An 18443-nucleotide genomic window follows, 5' to 3' on the forward strand; every position below is an offset into this window, starting at 1 on the left:
CACTGCAGAGAGAACAATTAACAGTATTGTAGAAATTCATTTCACCGAAACAATAACGTGGCGCACAGTGTGACGTCAAAGGCGCACACCTTTGACGCTGCGTTTTCTGCATTTTCTCAGTTTTTCTCGTCCACACGTAAATGCAAAAACGGAGTTTTCAAAAATATCCACCCTGGCCGGAGTTTTTAAAAATCTCAGTTTTCAGTGACCAAAAACGGCGTTTACGTGTGGACGAAAGGTGCAAACGCATAGAAAAATCTGCGTTTTCAAAAATACCCGGGTACGTGTGGACATAGCCGTAATCGAGTCACTTTCATGTTTGATTATATTACATCTGTTGTTTGTCAACAGCAACAGTTTTATGGTGAACACTAATTGAGAGGCCTCAGGGGGTGAGTGTAGTGTAGTGTAGAAACAATGACCAATTATACTTGATATGGAATTATACTTCATGTATAATCAGTACATTTAATAAAACATGCAGTTGAGATGTAGATCAACCTGGGTGAAACATCAGGGACTGAGCTGATGTGATCTATGAAGCTTAACTGTCAACTTTAACAAGCAATAACCCCAACTTTCACAATAAATCCAAAGTTGAATGACTTCTTTCAGTTGCTTAAAATTCTGTGCAATGTGAACATGATGGTTTTCATTACTACATTTTGTTTTAGTTTAGTTTTCCACCAGCCCTCCCTTTTCATGATAGCTATCAGCTAGCTGACCTCAAGGGCTAGAGACTTTCTATATATTGTGCAAGATTGTCCTGGCAGCTCTCTGAAATGCCAGGAAATTATATTGTGTTTTTGTTTTTTGCATGTTTCGTTGTACATAGAGCTAGGAAGGAAGATAAATGTTGAGATATATATTTTAATCGTAATGCTTTTTCTATTTTCATAGAGATTTTATACTTTCTGTAAGTCTTGGGGAACTATTATTGTCTAAATATTTATCTGATGGGAAATTATGAAGAAAATGTGGAATCTGCCACCTCACTTCATCTCTTGGTGTGTGTCCTAGACTTGCCTGTTGAACGTTGTTTCCTTTTGCTGGTGTGTATTACATGACATTGTGGCACGAGCTGTATATGAAGGATCCATCCGATACTTTTGCTAGAATATTAATAATAATTTAAAAATAATACCAAGGATACGTTCAAAACTGAATTATTTGCAGAGGGGCTACCATGGGGAGTATTAATACATCCAGGGTACCCACGTATTTCATCAGTGTTTAAAGTCTTTCAAGACAAGGAAGTTCCATATTAAAGGAAAAACATTTGTTTAGCATAGCTTGATCAGCTTTTCTGCTATAAGTTACGTCCTAGAGCAGGGGTAGGGAACTCCAGGCCTCGAGAGCCGGTGTCCTGCAGTTCTAGGTTCCCTACTCCTGCCCTAGAGAGTAACTGTTTGGGCACTTCCACATCTTTGTGTTCCCTGGGCTCTGTCCTTTAGGACTGTCATGTACTGTCTAATTGGACTAGGTATATATTACAGTATATTACTGAATTCTCAAATGAAAGGCTAAGACTTGGCATTTTAAAGTCATGCCTATTATTTGTAAATAATAAGGCAGAGAGCCTGGGGGACACGAGTATGTGTTATTGTCAAAATACAAATCTATAATAAAAGTACATTGATGTATTGTATGCATTTACATGGTGGCAGTTAACTATGTATTGAGAATGTAACCTTATAAAAGAACTGGACGTGCCTCATTTCACTCCATTTTTCGTCCCCATTTGTTTAGCTCTTTCGTCTTAAAAGGATCTATCTGAATGTGTCCTTTGAGGAGAGGGCCCTTAACGTATGAGAGATCAGACCTCACACAATGTGATAATACTCTGGGCTCTCAGTCATTAATTGAAATTTTTTTTTTAATTTATTTAAAAAAATTTAAATCACCTGCCAAATATTGTCTAGGTTGCCCTTGTGCATGACCTGGATGACTAAGAACCTACACAGACATATGGTTCACTGGTTTGATTAGAATAGTTTTTGAACAGCTATTTGAATCTATAGCAGTTAGGAGTATGGGCTTCTACAATCAGTTCATCCAGTGTTAGTTTAGCACTATGCAAATACCAGACTTTATAACGCTGAGTAAATTAGAAACTGAACTATCAGAAACAAGGTAGAACTGTAAGATAGAATGCAAGATAACTAGTTTATTCCAATAAAGGCATGGAAATCATGCCTAACTTGATCCAGAGGTATAATTAATGTGAATGTCACATCCATCTTAATAATTTTTACTAAAATGTTTCAAGAAGGCCTTATTCAATTAGTCTGGATTAAAACTGTGCTCATGGCTAGGATAATTAAGAACTGTGACAGAAAGATAGGCCTGAGCACTCACAGGACAGATGCAGTTACATTTTCATATTTTACGGAAATTAATGTTCAACGTTCTTGAATCTTCAAATGAATAAATAGAGAGAGGAATTGACAGGACACACATGATTGTTCTCTTAGTATTTAGGTATAAACACCAAAGCCAGCAACACCAAACAAAGATGAAAACCAGCACAAAGAGACTTCAAAGCGACCACCACAGTGATTCTACTTTAGAAACAGTTTGGTACCTGTTGAAGTTCAGCAGCGGCTGGCTTTGCCACAAATGACAGCTCACTTTATCACTGCCCTGGGCTGTGGTCGGCATTTTACTCAGCTTTAACATAACCCAACTTAGTTTTAGATGCTGTCTATGCAGATGCTTGTGAAGAGCCCAAGTTGTGTTCAGAGTTGTTTCTGTCCTGGAGCAGTCTCCACTTCTCGTACTTTTGAGCAATAAAAATAAAAGAAATGTCCATGTCCACGCTGGAGCTGTGCCACTATTTTCCTCCGACGACACATGAACTGAAATCAGCTGGTTTCAGTTTCAAAATTGCAAGAGTTGATAAGCGGGATCGATAGTCAGGCAGACTAACGAAGGAATTTGGCTACATCCCTATGAATAAAACCACTAAATGTTAGTGGTGTGCGATACTGGATATTTTGGTATCAATCCCATACCAAGGAAATACGGGCCAGTATCGCTCGTACCGATACTTTTCAACAAATAAGGTGGATGCGTCATTGAATTGCTAAATCTCAATTAATTACCTTGACTTTAAGTGTTTTTTGTGATTATAGTTTTTTATTATTAAAATAGCTAAAACCCAGGACATAATTTGGACAAAGTTTATAATTAAATAGATTAAATAATTAAATAGAAAATGCTAATATAAAATTAATATTATCACTTTTTTTTTTTTTTTTTAGAAAAATCTTTAATTAAAAAGTGAACGCAAACCAGTTAACAAATTAAAACAAACAAGTACTGTTGAGAAATAATAATACAAAAATTACAATTAAAATTCCCAACAACAAAAAAAAAACTGGTGAAAATATAAATAATATGTAAACAACAACAACCCCCAAAGCGTCTAAGCCATGTCACGTGACGGCCCAACATCTAAACACAAGAGGGGTGAGGTGGAGCTGACACAGCAGCGGCGAGTCCAGCGACCTGGCTGTTTTGTCTTTGCCGAAACCACAGCATTGCAAACAAGCAGAACTTAAAGTAAAGAATCGATCTCACCAGGCCAGTATCGATCCGATACAGATGCCGACTTGGCATCGATACAATCGATATTTGGATCGATTTGCCCTCCACTACTACCTGTCTCAACAAACATTTGTTCTAAGTTTTTAAAGTAATGCAGATTTCCAGATGCACTTAAATGAATGTTGAACATCATCAGTTCCACTTTCCAGTTAGCTGATTTTAATAGAAGATGTGTGCAGCATGTTACATCAGGTACTAAAATGTTAAAGATGAGGCTTAAAAAGGTACTACCTCCGTAACACCCTCTGGTCTCCTTACATGATTAGCTGTGTTTGTTTGCATGTTGTCACTGATTTTGTGCTGGCACCACATTTATAGCTGTTCTATATGTGTGAATCTGCTGTTGTCATCCACCTCAGTTTCTAGTAACATGCTCATCATCCTCACTCTGTCCCTGAAAATGGCTACTGAGTTTTTAGACTTTAGTAAAGCACCATGATAAATGTGATTATTGTCAGTTTCTTTTCTCTCTCCTGTCTGTGTTCCATTACTGTGTAACCAAGGTTTGTCTCCCTGTTGTGCATTTTTTTTCTTTGTTTTTCTAGATCTCTTCCTGTTTGCCCTAGCATGTTGGTGTGGCGTCACAGCTCATCGTCCAGTCCTTGTCTACTGCGCTTCACTGGTGCTTCCAATTTCACATTTGACGTTGTAGTTGACGTTGATTGCCCAAAAGGTTTTGTTGTTTCCTATGTCCTATGTGCTGCCAAAATAGGCACTAGAAAGGTTGCCTCTGAGCATTTTTGAATGTTAAAATTTATTACAAGCAAAAGAAAATCTATTTTTCTAGAATAAGTAAAATAACCACTCAATTAAAAAACAATTCAGTTTAATAAGAGTCTCTAGTTTGTTTTTATTGACTGTACGATGGAGCAATTTTTCCAGTGCCTCTCTTTTTTGGTTTTGTTATGTTTTTTGTGGAAAAGCAGCTAATCTCTTTAGATTATGTTGTATGTGAGTGCTCGTGTGTGCCTTATTAAAAAAAAGAAAAAGAAAAGAAAAAAGTCAAAGAAATTGGTGATGACATGTTGTTGTACTTGTGCAATTCCTTCTCCTCTGGAGTTCCCTTTTGAGTGATATGAGGAGGAAACATTCATAATTGTAAAAATGTTTTTTTTCTTTTGACTTATTGTCTCAAAGCACATGATGCTGTTTTACTCTTGTTTCTGCAGATAATCGGATATAGAGGAGAATATTTTGTCAGGCCTGTTTTAGTTTTATTAACTACACTGAAACTTTTGAAAAAAATATCAAGAAAAATGAATATGTTTGTTAAGTTTGCTAAGTTAAAAAAAATAAACTTGTGCCAAATGTTTTGCGCAATCAGTATTCCTCCTTTTCAGGACTTTTGATTTGAGGTGTTTTTACCAAATGCAGTCCGTAGACCCTACAGACCCACATTTATATGGGCTGCAGTTCGTTTCCTTGACTAATGGATCAGTATTGCTCCAGGTAGGGCTGGGCCATATTATACGTTTCATGATAATACCGGTACAATGTTAGGCAATGATAAGAAAATGAAATATTGCAATAGATTATGAGTAAAACGCGCATGCACAATGCTTTTGTTTTCATACACACATGACGGAAAAAGCATGGGAGTGACGGAGAATGAGAAGGGCAAAAGCGGATCATTGAATGAAACAGATGAACCAGAATTGGTTTGTAGAAATGCAACTTCAGTGATGTGGAACTGGTTTGGTTTTCGTCCATCAGAAAGCCACCAAAGCACTTTTTTTTCCTTTGTAGAACATGCAAGCGGGCTGTCGTTATTACCGTATTTTTCAGACTATAAGGCTCTCTTTGACAGTGCACCTTATAATCCGGTACGCCTTATGTATGAATTCTGGTTCTGCTTACTGACCTCCAACTGATTTTATGTGGCACACAGCGCTCAAAAATCTATCAAAGAATGTTTTTGTATGACTTTGGTAAGCTACAAAGCCCCACCGCTTGTCAGAGCATTACGGCTACTGTAGTCAGGAGCCTCACAGTAATACATACTGTGCTTCAACATAATATTACCATATTGTGTGTGTGTAAGGACTCCAAAATGGCACCTGTTAAGAGACATGCTTATGAAGCGGATTTTAAACTCAAGGCTATCAGTCACGCAGTAGAACATGGGAATAGAGCAGCTGCGAGAGAATTCAGTATTAATGAATCAATGGTACAGAAGTGATTGAAGCAAGAAGAATGAGTTGAGTAAAGTTAGACTTATCTGACTGTTTTAAATTCTCTTGCAGCTGCTCTATTCCCATGTTCTACTGCGTGACTGATAGCCTTGAGTTTAAAATTTTGCTTAATGCGCCTTATAGTTTCATGTTGCAAAGCACCTCTTTTTAACTTTTGTGGATATTATACATGGTTAGGCTCAGGATATGTCAGCCCATTTCCACTGGAAATGTCTTTTGGTTAAACTGTCAGCAAGGAATTAGCATTTGCACTCTTACATTTTTATATAGCTTTAATGCAGATAAAAAACAGCTGCTTGTTTAAATGAAAATAAATTGATGGGTTTTTTTGGACTAATAAAGTTGTAGAGTAAAGTATTTTGTCTTGCATCAATAATATAGTCAGTTATATCATTATCGCAAATTTTTAAATTATATTGTGATAAATATTTTTGGCCATATTGCCCTGCCCAATTCCAGGTGTTCTCAACTATTACATTCAGCATTGCATTTCTCACAATACACCAGTCGGCCACAACATTATAAACCAATGCGTACTACTTTAACGAAAAAACTATGTGTCGGTGTTGTTCCCACATCATCATAATAAATGTTGTTCCAGGTTCAACATTGCAAGTGACCAATCACATTGTTGTGACGTCATACTTTTGCGACTTCGGAAAAAAGTGCCTTAAAAAAATAAAATCTACTTAACTTGAAAGAAACCGCCTTTGTCCGCCGATCCATCAATTTGAACTCTTTGCATTTCAGGATACTGTTCTTTAATAAACGGTAAGCATTATACATATTGTCCTTGCAACATTGGAATTTCATGAATGAACAGAGATGTAATCCGATTACTTTTTTCAAGTAACGAGTAAAGTAAGGGATTACTATTGCAAAAACGGTAATTAGATTACCGTTACTTTCCCGTAGGAACGCTGCGTTACTGCGTTACTAAAACCATGATTTTTTTTGTGAGAATGTCTCACGACAGTGACGTAAGCAAGTGCGACGTTCTTGACAACAGCTGTGTGCAGATCAACAGTAGATATCGGTCGTGTCCAAATTCATGGGCTGCATCCTCCTGAGGACCCGGCCTTCGCGGTCTACGTGGGCCGGGTCCTCAGAAGGTCGGGTAGGCCGGAAGTAAACGGCCGTGAAATTGGACGGTCTAGCCTTCTGATTAGCGTCACCGCTGTCTCGGTGGAGTTCAATAAACTCGGCCGTCTGCTCCTTGCTATCTAAAATATAACAGGACACTGGCGTAAATTCTCAACTGTCTCATACTTCTGTTTAATCAGTTTTCTGTTTGACGTTTAGTCAGCTGTGTAAAAACCAAGGAGGAACCCACCCGGGGGATTAATAAAGTTTTATTTTATCTAATCTAATAACTTTAATCTCAGCCAAACCGATTGACTCACGAACAAACAAAACACAGAAAAAAGCCCAACAATAACATTTTTAGGTTGTCTAAGTGACTTATATATTACATTTAACCTGAGCAGCGAAAGTCCGCGGTGATCTGAAAATGATGTGCCGGGAGTTGTGCCGTTCTCGGCCGCATCAGTGACCCTCGAGCTCCCGGCTAGCTATCGAGCTGGTGGGTAGCAAATGTCTCCGAAAACGTCGAAGCACTTTTGCAAATATGCGATGTCTTGATAAACCGAGCAGATATTTGATGTTTACACAGCTACTTTCTCGCCTGAAAATATGTTAAAAGTTTATTTTGTGACCCAGAAAGATTAGTATGAGTAATTTTAAAACTTAGTAGCGGCCGCCATTGTTGGAAACTGGAGTTTGGCTGGGTCGCGCTATGAATTCTGGGATATGGTATGCCACGACGGACACACCCGACCCATCCTTCAAATTCGGGGAAAAGGAGGACGCATTTGTCGGCTGCATTCGGAGGAGTCTACGAATTTGGACAGCCTTCGGCGCGTCACTGTGACGTGATCGGTCTACAAATGCGGCCTCAGGAGGATGCAGCCCATGAATTTGGACACGACCAATATATTGAGTGCGGGAGAGAGTATGAGCGTGCAGCGTTTAAAGCGTGGAAGTACTGACCTTACTTTGAGTTTGATTCCAAAAAAGTGAAAAAAAAAAACATTAGCATCCGTTTGTGCATGGGAAGAAAACTTCTTTTTACAGCCAACCCCCCCCCCCCCCAAACTTCCAAGCAAGCACCGAGTGCGCTACGACGTAATGGGAAATTCACAGAGAAACTCGCGGACTCTTCCACTGACCGCGGCACACCTGCACCAGGGTAAACCTCCGCCTACCCAACTCCTGCTTTACAGGTGAAAATAGAGCAAAAGGACCGCTAGTCTTTGATTTTATTTATTTTCTGCTGTGTTTTACTTGCATCTATTTGAAAGACTGAGTGTAAACACACACACAAAAAAAAAAATGTGCTGGAATGTGCAGAAAATAGGTTTAAATGTTAAGCAAATTTCTTTCAGTCAAAGAATGTTGCATATAATTAAATTTTTGCTTGATGCATAAACTTAAAAGATTAAAACTAATAAAACAAGTTTTAAAAAGAGACTTTTCCATTTGATTACATTTTGTATGATGGATTATGCAGAAAAAGTAGAATTGGGCTGAAAGATCTATCGCTTTATCACCTCTTCAGGTTGTAAATCGTGTTTTTAAAAAGTAACTAAGTAACTAATTACTTTTGAAAATAAGTAATCAGTAAAGTAACGGGATTACTTTTTGGGGGAAGTAATCAGTAATTAGTTACTGATTACTTTTTTCAAGTAACTTGACCAACACTGTGAATGAATCGCTTGGCTTGCAAAAGTATGACATCACAACAATGTGATTGGTCACTTGCAATGTTGAACCTGGAACAACATTTATTATGATGATGTGGGAACAACACCAACACAAGGATATAAGATAAGATAAGATAAGATAACCTTTATTAGTCCCACACGTGGGAAATTTGTTTTGTCACAGCAGGAAGTGGACAGTGCAAAAGTTATGAGGCAAAAATTAGAATACAATAAGAATAAATACAGTACACAACTGTACAGAATAGAATAAAATACTATATACAGTAGAATACAATAAAATAAATATACAATAAGATAAAAATAGAATACAAATACAAATACTATATACAACTGAGTAAAATACAACGATGACAGAAAGGATTATTGCACTTAGTATTATTGCATATGTATGGATGTGTGTGCTTGATCAGTTAAAGTCTTTATTATGGAGTCTGACAGCAGTGGGGAGGAAAGACCTGCGAAATCTCTCCGTCCCACACCGTGGGTGCCGCAGTCTCCCACTGAAGGAGCTGCTCAGTGCTGTCACAGTCTGCTGCATGGGGTGGGAGATGTTGTCCATCAGGGATGACAGCTTAGCCGCCGTTCTCCTGTCACTCACCACCTCCACTGGGTCCAGAGGGCATCCTAGAACAGAGCTGGCCCTTCGGATCACCCTGTTCAGTCTCTTCCTGTCCCCAGCAGAGATGCTGCCGCCCCAGCAGACCACGCCATAAAAGATAGCAGAAGCCACCACAGAGTCATAGAATTTCTTCAGGAGTGGGCCCTCCACTCCAAACGACCTGAGTCTCCGCAGCAGGTACAGCCTGCTCTGCCCTTTCCTGTAGAGGGCGTCTGAGTTATGAATCCAGTCCAGTCTATTGTTCAGATGAACACCAAGGTACCTGTAGCTTGGTGTATCAGATCGTACTGGGATTAATAAAGTATTTCTTCTTCATCACCATCTATTTTTCTTTCCTTTCTTTTTTTATCCAGCAAGGTGTTGGAAGCAGGAAATATTGACCATGTAGGGACATTGATAAAGGTAGGCCTTTTGTATCCCATGAAGCTTTATAGACAAAGTGGTTGGAAAGACATTAATCTCATAGAGCATCTGTGGGATGTTGGAAAAAACAAGTCTTTCTATGCAAACCCAATCGTCCAAATTCCAATACTTAAAAGTGCTTAAATCTGCTACCAACGTCTTGGTGTCTGATGCCACAGGACACCTTCAGTCTGCACAGTGTATAAATAAGAATGGGGAAAATGGTTTACTCAGTGGTGATGGCAGAGTTTTGATTTGACACTAATTCTACCACTCTTCTGACTGGATTTGCCATTTTTATAACTGATAGTAACAAAGACAATAATTGATGGTGTATCAGCGATGACTGATACATGACTAACTGTTACATGAATAGGGTGAGGGTGACATCCACATTGACAGCGAAACAACTAGTAGCTCAGAGGAGGAACCATCATGGAACCACCAAGGGTGGTGGAGAATGAAAGATCCTGTGGGACTTCCAGATACAGACAGACAAAATGGTGGTGGCTAACCAACTGGACATAGTGGTGGTAGACGGTCGTAGTGATCGATGTAGCGGTTCCGAATGACAGCAATATCAGGAAGGAGGAACACTGGAAAATTAGGTATGGTGATTCCCAAGCTCAGCGAGTGGCTCCAGCAGATTCGAGGAACAAAATCGGAGATCTATGTCCAGAAGAGTGCAGGATACTACACAGGACCCTCAAGCTCCTAGGCCTATGGTAGAGGACCTGAGCTTCAAGGATAGGCTGCCTAGAGATTAGTGGAATGTATTATGTCCAGGGAAGGCTGTAGTTGTGTCACGATCCTGGGTCATCTAACCCAGCATTTTGAGTTTTAATATATTTTGACGTTTATGGTTTATGTCTAAGTTTATTAGTTAATTTCTTATTTTGCCTATGTTGCCCTGTTATAGTCAAAGGAGCTTGCAAAGAAAAGCGTCTGGACTTCTTTAAGTTGCTTGAAGACGTTTCACCTCTCATCCGAGAAGCTTCTTCAGTTCTAAGGTCAAATGGTGGAGAGTCCCAGATATAAACCTAGTGGGAGTGACCCCCCACAGAGGGACAAAAGGACCCCCTGATGATCCTCTAATCGCCTGAGCCAAGGTGTGAAACTGGGTGTGGGTCCCAATCAGCCAGAGTTTCGGGTGTGTTCATTGTGAAACCTGGCCCCACCTTATCATGCGAATTCCTGAGGTCAGCTGGCCCAGGATGTGAGTGGGCGTTAAGGCGTCTGGGAAGGGATCTCAAAACTGGATTATAGATGGCAGAGAGTTGGTGTCGTAAACCCCCGCCTCTGTTCAAAGATGGTCGCCCACAGTGGACATAGATGGCTTCTTTCACTCCTCTTTCTTTGCAAGCTCCTTTGACTACGATGACCTGGATGACTGAGAACCTTCACAGACATATTGCCCTGTTATAGTTCCCCTGTGTTTAAGTCTCCCTCGCCCTTCATGTGTTTTATGTCTGCGTGTGCTATGTTGTCAAGCTCATGTTGTTTCTGTGTCTCAATATGTTTCCTATTTTATTTTGAAGCGGTCTGGTGTCCCATATTTATTGTGTTTAGTTTTACTTTTCTCTGTGACGTTATGTTCATTTTAATCAGCTGTTTCCCCTTCCTCTGATCACCTCCTGTATTTAGTCTGTGTGTTTTCATTCAGTCTTTGTCAGGTTGTCTGTTGTTTCTAGTCATGTTTCGGGTTTTTCATGTCAAGATGTTTCATGTTTTTTTAATGCTCAACCTTCAGATCTACCATTTATCAGCTCAAACATCCAACGACATGAATGCTTTAAAAGCATCAACATCAGCTCTTCTCTGACAGCATGGTGGGAGTTTCTAAAATTGACGGAGTCTTCATTAATCCCATGCAAACGTACACCTATCTGGAACAACCCTGACATATTACAAAACAATAATATGATAAACTTTTCAGATTGGAGTGGTAAAGGAATCAAATATTTAGAACATATACTAGAAGGAACAGAATTTATTCCATTTGACAGACTAGTTACACAATATGGGATCAACAAGAAAAGATTTTTAGAATATCAACAAATTAAATCCATAGTAAAAAAGAAATTTAAACCGGGTCAAGTTGAACTACAAACACCACCAAGTGTGGTTCAGTTTCTTACTCTTAAAACCCCCAAATTACTATCCAAAATATACAGAATGCTTTCTAAAACAGATGAATCAATATCACTTCCTATTGCAAAATGGGAAGCGGATTTATCAGTTAACTTAGACCTAAACTTCTGGTCTCAGATTTGCTTAAAAACCTTTCATCTAATTAGAAATCCCAGTCTGCAATTAATACAATACAAAATACTACATAGAGTGCACTATACAGGTCATCGGATGTTCAAGATGGGTTTTACGTCTACCAACAACTGCTCACACTGCCAAACCAACTCACCGGACAATTATATCCACGTTCTTTGGTTCTGTCCACCAGTTCAGAAGTTTTGGCGCGAGATATGTGAAGACTTATCAAAGTGTCTGAAGTGTAACATTCCAACTTCCCCCTTAGTGTGTTTGTTGGGCAGCTTAGATAATGTCACTTCAGAAAAGAATATAGCCCATATGGTTCTCACTGCCCTATGCATAGCCAAGAAAACAGTCCTCATGAACTCTCATAGTTTGGTCCCACCTTCGCTGTTGTGATTGGTGTGGGGGTAGAGACAGGCTTAGGGCGTCGGGGGGTTCCCAGGAGCATCTTCCTTGGGGGGCTCAACCCGGGGTAGCAGTCATGGCCTATTAAGGGCTCTGTTGGCTCTTAGGTGATGGTTTCCTCGTGCAGCTGCGTGCAGCTGCGTGCAGCGGGGCTAGGGGAGGGTCTGTGCTGATGGACGTGGGTTACTGACCTGGTAGCCTGGCTGCCCCTGGGTGGGTCCGGTTCTGGGGTGCTCCGTCTCTGGGCCCTTGCTGGGCCTCAGGGGCTTGGGTCCTGGTTGGTATGTTGCTGGGGTTGTGGGTGGGTGGATGTATGGGGGCCCAGCCCTGGCGCAGGGTGCTGCCAATGCATCGAGCCACCTGGGGGGCACTTCAACTGGTGGGGGACGTTGTTACACCTTGCAGGAGCTCTCCTCTCTTTAGGAACTCACTCTGCAGGAGGGGGAGATACAGGAGAGGTGGAGGAAGATCTCAGCCTGGGCGTCTATTGTCTTGTGTAGTCTGGAAGATGAGTGGATGGTGGGGTGGGTGCAGTTTTCTCTGTAGTGGGGTCAGGTAGGCTGTCCTGGGCTCTGTGGGGCCGGGCGGCGCTGCTGTTCTGGGCCCCAGTCCGGATGGGCCTGGGCCCCCTTTCCCTTGCGGGTTGCGGAGTATGGAGGTGCCTACTGGGGTCAGCGGGGGAGCTGGCCCCAGGGAGGGGCCACCCTTCCTTCCCTCCCCATCTCCAGCTGCCTCCCTCTTCCCGCTCCACCACAATCACCCACACATGCAGGGCCTCTCTGGGGACATCTCAGGCCCTCTAAGGTATGGAGGCCTATCTCCCCCCACCACTTCCCCTGCCAGTGGCAGACGCCCTCAGAAGACATCGGTGCGTTGGTGGTTCTTTGTGTCCGGGGATGGGCACCCAGGTACACACCGGCTCACTCCTTGGTGGCTGCTTATCTTGAATGATTTCCTCTGCAGGGAAGCAGGAGTCTATTTGGGGTCAGCTGGCCCAGATAACCACGGCCAACCCAAGGTTCTTGGACTGTTTACCAAAGAGTCAAAGAACTTTGTTACAACCACGATCTCCTCTACTTTGCAATCATCGCCACAGCAGCAGCTGCCCAGCATGCGGGTTGAATCACCCCAGCCCTGCTGGCTACATTCAGTCTCTCATCTGTCTCCACACTCATGTTGCTGCAGCAGCGGACAAGCGCTTTATTTCCTCTACCTCGACCAGTTCCCTCTTTCAATGCCATGCCAGCCTCAGCTTTAGCAGGACCTACTTCCATCGTACCTTCTCCTAGGAGGAGGCAGTGTTCATGTCGCCAAATTGTTGAATGTTGCCATTGTGTTTCTTAAATTTGTACAGTCTTAGTTCAAGACATACAATGCCTTGTCTTAGAACCACATGGGCGTTGCTTTGCTGTGATGTGTTTTGTGTGAACTGTTTCTCAATAAAAGGCAGCAAGAGGAGGCCGGATTTGGGGTCATTTCATGGTAGACATCAACGAGGCCCCCCTTGCAAGTGAATCGATCGATCGCTGTTGCCTTGTTTTTCTTTCATGGGAATAAGTCCTGGATACAGCGGGGTCTGAGTTTAGACCCAACATTTATTTGGTCCTTCGGAGCCAGAACCTAACACATTGCATGACTCCACCGCAGTCTACTAGCAGCCAGCGTCTGGGACCCTTGCGTCTGAACTTCCCTCGGGATGGATGGCGATTGACGGGATCCAGAGATTCTTCCCATGAACGGAAACAACACGAACAGTGAGTAGAAAAGGCCTTGTGCGTCACTGAGACTGTGCGTGCAGACGCGGGTCCAGGGGAGCTGCAGGCCTGAGGGGTGTGGCCCTGCGGAGGGACTGGCCACACCCAAAGCCACACACCTGCCGCTGATCAGGGCTCGTCGGGGGAGCTACTTAGGTGAGTCTTGGAGCTCCCACCGACGCGGGATCATTGAGTTATCTTACCAAGTCAGTGTGTGTTAGCTTAGGTCTGTGCTGTGCGTATATGCCCGCCGAGGGTTAGTGTTGACGGCTGCGTCTCTGGTTTCCCTACAGGAGGAGGAGTGGTCCGGAGAGGCAGCACGCACGGGGGTGCGGAAACACAACAGCGGGGAGCACGATATCGGAGGGAAGCACGCACACGGGGTTCGAGGGAGTAACGGGGAGTTATTGTATTTACAGCCTTTTCACTGTAAATAAAGAGCACTGTTTGCATCGCAGAGTCTGCGTTTTGGGTCCTCCTTTCCCCACATCCCCACGGTCTGCCAGCCAGACCGTGACAGAATGATCCCGCCAACCACCATGGACCCAGCAAACTCAGGAGTTGCCACGGAGGAGAGATCGCTCACGCAGCTATGGGATTACTGCCGGAGCGTAATCCAGGCTGTAGACCCACACAAGAGACATATACAGGTAGTGTTCTTTGACAATTATCTCTCATCCACTACCTTCACCACGAACATTCTGGACATTAACAAACTTAGGCACCTGGTCGCTAGTTTAAGGGAGAGCTCGAGTTTTGAACTATTTGGCTTGGGTGGTCTGAGCATGGACAGTTCGGCTGCTCTCCTAGAGACTCTAGCCGCTTGGTTTTTCACGCGTCGGCGGAGGGCTTTCCCGTCGATGCTCGCGGCACAATCGTTTGATCCGCCGTTACGGAAGGCATGCCGCACTCTCTACCATCATCCCGTTACGCCTCAACCCACTCCTGCGGTTTCAGCCCGGTCAGCTGGCAACGGACCAACAGCGCTCATCACCGCAGTGAGTAAACCCGACTCATTTGTTTCTATTAATCCTGTCATTGAAAATCAAAACACAGATGAACAGCAGAGGACTGTTTCCGTACACCCGGCCCCGCCTTCACGGAGGAGAAGGCGTCCTCGCAAGCAGCGTTCAGCCACCTCTACACTCACTCCTGTGCTGGTCGAAGGCTCAGGACCAGCGGCTCTGGACGCCACAGTGAGTAAAATGGACTCTGCCGGTGTCGTAAATTCCCTTCCTGTGAACATGGACATAGAGACTATAGCCCCTACGGCAATTAACAATGGAGAAACTGTAAGAGGTGTAACTGAACTCCCAGTGGGGATTTTTGGACCACCGACGGACGAAGGTGGCCTGAGTGCTAATACTGGGGCAGAATTTTGCATAGACAGCCCTGAGGTAGTTAGCTCAGAGTTGGTGGGGTCAGAAACTGTTTGCTTTACCTCCAAAAACTCAGAAGATGTTCACTCTGAGACTGGGAGCTGGGAGCTAGGGAGTTCACAGCATACAGACCCAGATGACTTTTTGGCTCAGTCTGGCCATATGGAGACAGAGGTTCTCCCCAGGGCTTCCCCAGAGGCCGAACTGGAGGCCTCAGTTGCCTCTGGACCCCTGGAATTTGTTGAGCCAGCTGTAACATTCTCATCCTCTCCACCCTTCATAATAGCCATATCACCCTCAACTCAGTCCGCTGCCCAGCTAGTAATGGAGTCTGCTGCCCAGCTGGTGACTGAGTCTTCAGTCCGGTCAGCCTCTCACCTTCATCCTCAGTTGGAGGTCGATATGCCTGCTGGACCACCTCTGCCATCATTTCACCCGTCTGTCCCTGCATCGCTGTCCAGTCCACCGGGAGCAGCTGCCGCACCATCATCACCTTCTCCCTCTGCAGCTACTTCTCCACCAGAGTCCCATCAGACTGCAGCGACCGCAGCACTCTCGGCTTCGCCATCTGCATCACCTACTCTACCTTCACCTTCCCCACCTGCAGACACCGCATCACCATCTTCACCTCCAGATCGACCGTCAGTAGCTGTAGCGCAGCCGGAGGTGCTCAGGGTGCTCGGAGAGCGGGAGGAGCCCGCACCGCCAGCTGTGGAGCCCTGCGAGCCGGAGCAGGAGCCCGGCGAGCCGGAGGAGCGGCTCAGCGTGGCGGAGCAGGAGCCCAGCGAGCGGGAGGAGCTCGATCTGCCCGAGCCGGAGCTCAGCGAGCAGGAGCCGGAGCTCGGCGAGCGGGAGGAGCTCGCTCTGCCCGAGCCGGAGCTCAGCGGGCGGGAGCAGCTCAGCGAGCAGGAGCAGCTCAGCGAACCACCAGCAGAGGAGCTCGGCGAGCGGAAGGAACAACCGGCGCTGCCAGCCGAGGAGGGGCTCTCGCTGCCAGCAGCCGAGGAGGGGCCCGCTCAGCCGGAGCCGGAGGTCAGCGAACCGGAGGGACCTCCACGTCTGGCGCGGCCTCCACGCCATCCACGCCATCCACGTCCTCTGCATCCACGTCAGCAACCAGCGCGTCATGAACCGTGTGCCACACCTCGCTGTTGCTCACCGGAGGAGCAGCGCCGCCACCGGACCCGTGGCAGGCCGCCTGGGGAGCAGCGCCGCCGCCTTCGGACCCGGGGCAGGCCGCCGGAGGAGCAGCAGCGCCGCTACCGCCTCTGGATCCCGGGCAGGCCGCCTGGGGAGCAGCGTCGCCGCCGTCAGACCCGGGGCAGGCCGCCGGAGGAGCAGCAGCGCCGCTACCGCCACTGGATCCCGGGCAGGCCGCCTGGGGAGCAGCGCCGCCGCTACTGGGCCCGGGGCTCGCCACCGGAGGGGCAGCAGTGCCGCCGCCACTGGAGCAGTGGCAGGCCCCCAGAACCGTTTTTCTGCTGTTGCCGGACCCGTGGCTGCCCGCCGGAGCTGCAATGTCGCCACCATTGGACTCGAGGTAGGCCCCCTGAACTCTTTTGTTATGTTGATGGGCCGCCTGAGACTGTTTTGTGGCATTTTTTCTTTTTGTTGCTCCGCTGCGGGATGCGCGGTCGGACTCTGGGATTGTGACCTTGGGGGGGTTGTTTTCTTTGGGGGTTTTTGCTTGTTTTGGTTCTGCCCTCCGTCCGGGACCTCCCGCCGCCCGCCCTGGGTTGGTTGTACTGTTTTTGGTTTGTGTTTTTGGGTCGTCGGGAGCCGACCCTTAGAGGGGGGGTACTGTCAGGGTCCTGGGACTGGGCGACCCAGGATCCCTGGGCAGTCATGGACCTGTGTATTATTATTATGTATTTTTGGTGTCGTTTCCCCTTCTCTGTGCGTGTACATATGTGTGTTTCTCTGTGCTGTGTTAGTCTGTGTCCCACTCATATGTTTAGGCGAGGTATGGGTGTGTATGTCTGCGGGTGTGCCTGGAGGATGGAGCTCGGCCACCTGCAGGCCTGAGGGGTGTGGCCCTGCGGAGGGACTGGCCACACCCGAAGCCACACACCTGCCGCTGATCAGGGCTCGTCGGTGGGAGCTACTTAGGTGAGTCTTGGAGCTCCCACCGACGCGGGATCATTGAGTTATCTTACCAAGTCAGTGTGTGTTAGTTTAGGTCTGTGCTGTGCGTATATGCCCGCCGAGGGTTAGTGTTGACGGCTGCGTCTCTGGTTTCCCTACAGGAGGAGGAGTGGTCCGGAGAGGCAGCACGCACGGGGGTGCGGAAACACAACAGCGGGGAGCACGATATCGGAGGGAAGCACGCACACGGGGTTCGAGGGAGCAACGGGGAGTTATTGTATTTACAGCCTTTTCACTGTAAATAAAGAGCACTGTTTGCATCGCAGAGTCTGCGTTTTGGGTCCTCCTTTCCCCACATCCCCACGGTCTGCCAGCCAGACCGTGACAACATGCATATACACATACAATGATACTCATGAAGACCAGACAGCATCTTAAGCATGAGATTCTGTTTGTCATCTTGTCCAAGTCACTAGTAAGATGAAAGTGATACATAGACTAGTGGACTGAATATTATAGGAGGACAGATGGTTGCATCATAAAGGAGAAAACAGAATGCTGATGAGAGGTCTTAAATGAGTGAGTTGAGTGAGCTGATTGTGAGTTTCTGGTGTGTGAAGAAGTTTTAACATGGCACACATTTAGTTACATGAGAAGAAACTTATTATGTGATGAGACAACAGGGTTATGCTGTATGTTGTGTGTATGGCTGATTGGATGAATGTTTGAGATTAAACTGGCTGTTGATTTGTCTTTTGTTACTAAGTTGAGCCTGCCAATTGGGTTGTTATGATTTATCCCCCTGGCATGAAGAACACGTGTCATGACTTAAACAAGGCCTTTCTTTCCTTTGCTTTCCTTTATTTTCTTTATTTTCTTTTGTTACTTTCATGGTGCACTGAAAGTTTTGTTTGATGATCTTTGTTTGAGCAGATCTGCACAAT

At 45.1% G+C, this 18443-nt stretch overlaps 2 protein-coding genes across 2 annotated transcripts in view; both read left to right on the forward strand.

Moving 5' to 3' along the window:
• The window catches only part of celf1 (cugbp, Elav-like family member 1), a 59167-nt gene extending 54799 nt beyond the window's left edge, over positions 1-4368 (forward strand). The window contains exon 15 of the mRNA XM_085350827.1: positions 4155-4368. The gene's annotated coding sequence lies outside the window, so the exon portion shown is untranslated. The remainder of the gene's footprint in view (positions 1-4154) is intronic.
• A 10188-nt stretch (positions 4369-14556) lies between these two features.
• On the forward strand, positions 14557-17067 carry LOC146640307 (uncharacterized). The gene is made up of 2 exons (XM_085359174.1): positions 14557-15287; positions 15459-17067. Exons 1-2 carry the CDS (start codon positions 14557-14559, stop codon positions 17065-17067), a joined length of 2340 nt encoding a protein of 779 aa, XP_085215300.1.
• Positions 17068-18443: the final 1376 nt, after the last annotated feature.

This window comes from Diplotaxodon limnothrissa, linkage group LG1 (genome assembly GCF_057381915.1).
Source record: "Diplotaxodon limnothrissa isolate DT_005_m linkage group LG1, D_limnothrissa_male_GT1.1, whole genome shotgun sequence".
Classification (NCBI taxonomy): Eukaryota; Metazoa; Chordata; class Actinopteri; order Cichliformes; family Cichlidae; genus Diplotaxodon; species Diplotaxodon limnothrissa.

What these genes read in the sequence shown, in the direction of transcription:
- LOC146640307 (XM_085359174.1), top strand. Translation starts at nt 14,557, where the DNA reads ATGATCCCGCCAACCACCATGGACCCAGCAAACTCAGGAGTTGCCACG. An exon ending in CTTCCTGTGAACATGGACAT is followed by an intron (nt 15,288 to 15,458) that starts AGAGACTATAGC and finishes GTTGGTGGGGTC; the next exon opens with AGAAACTGTTTGCTTTACCT.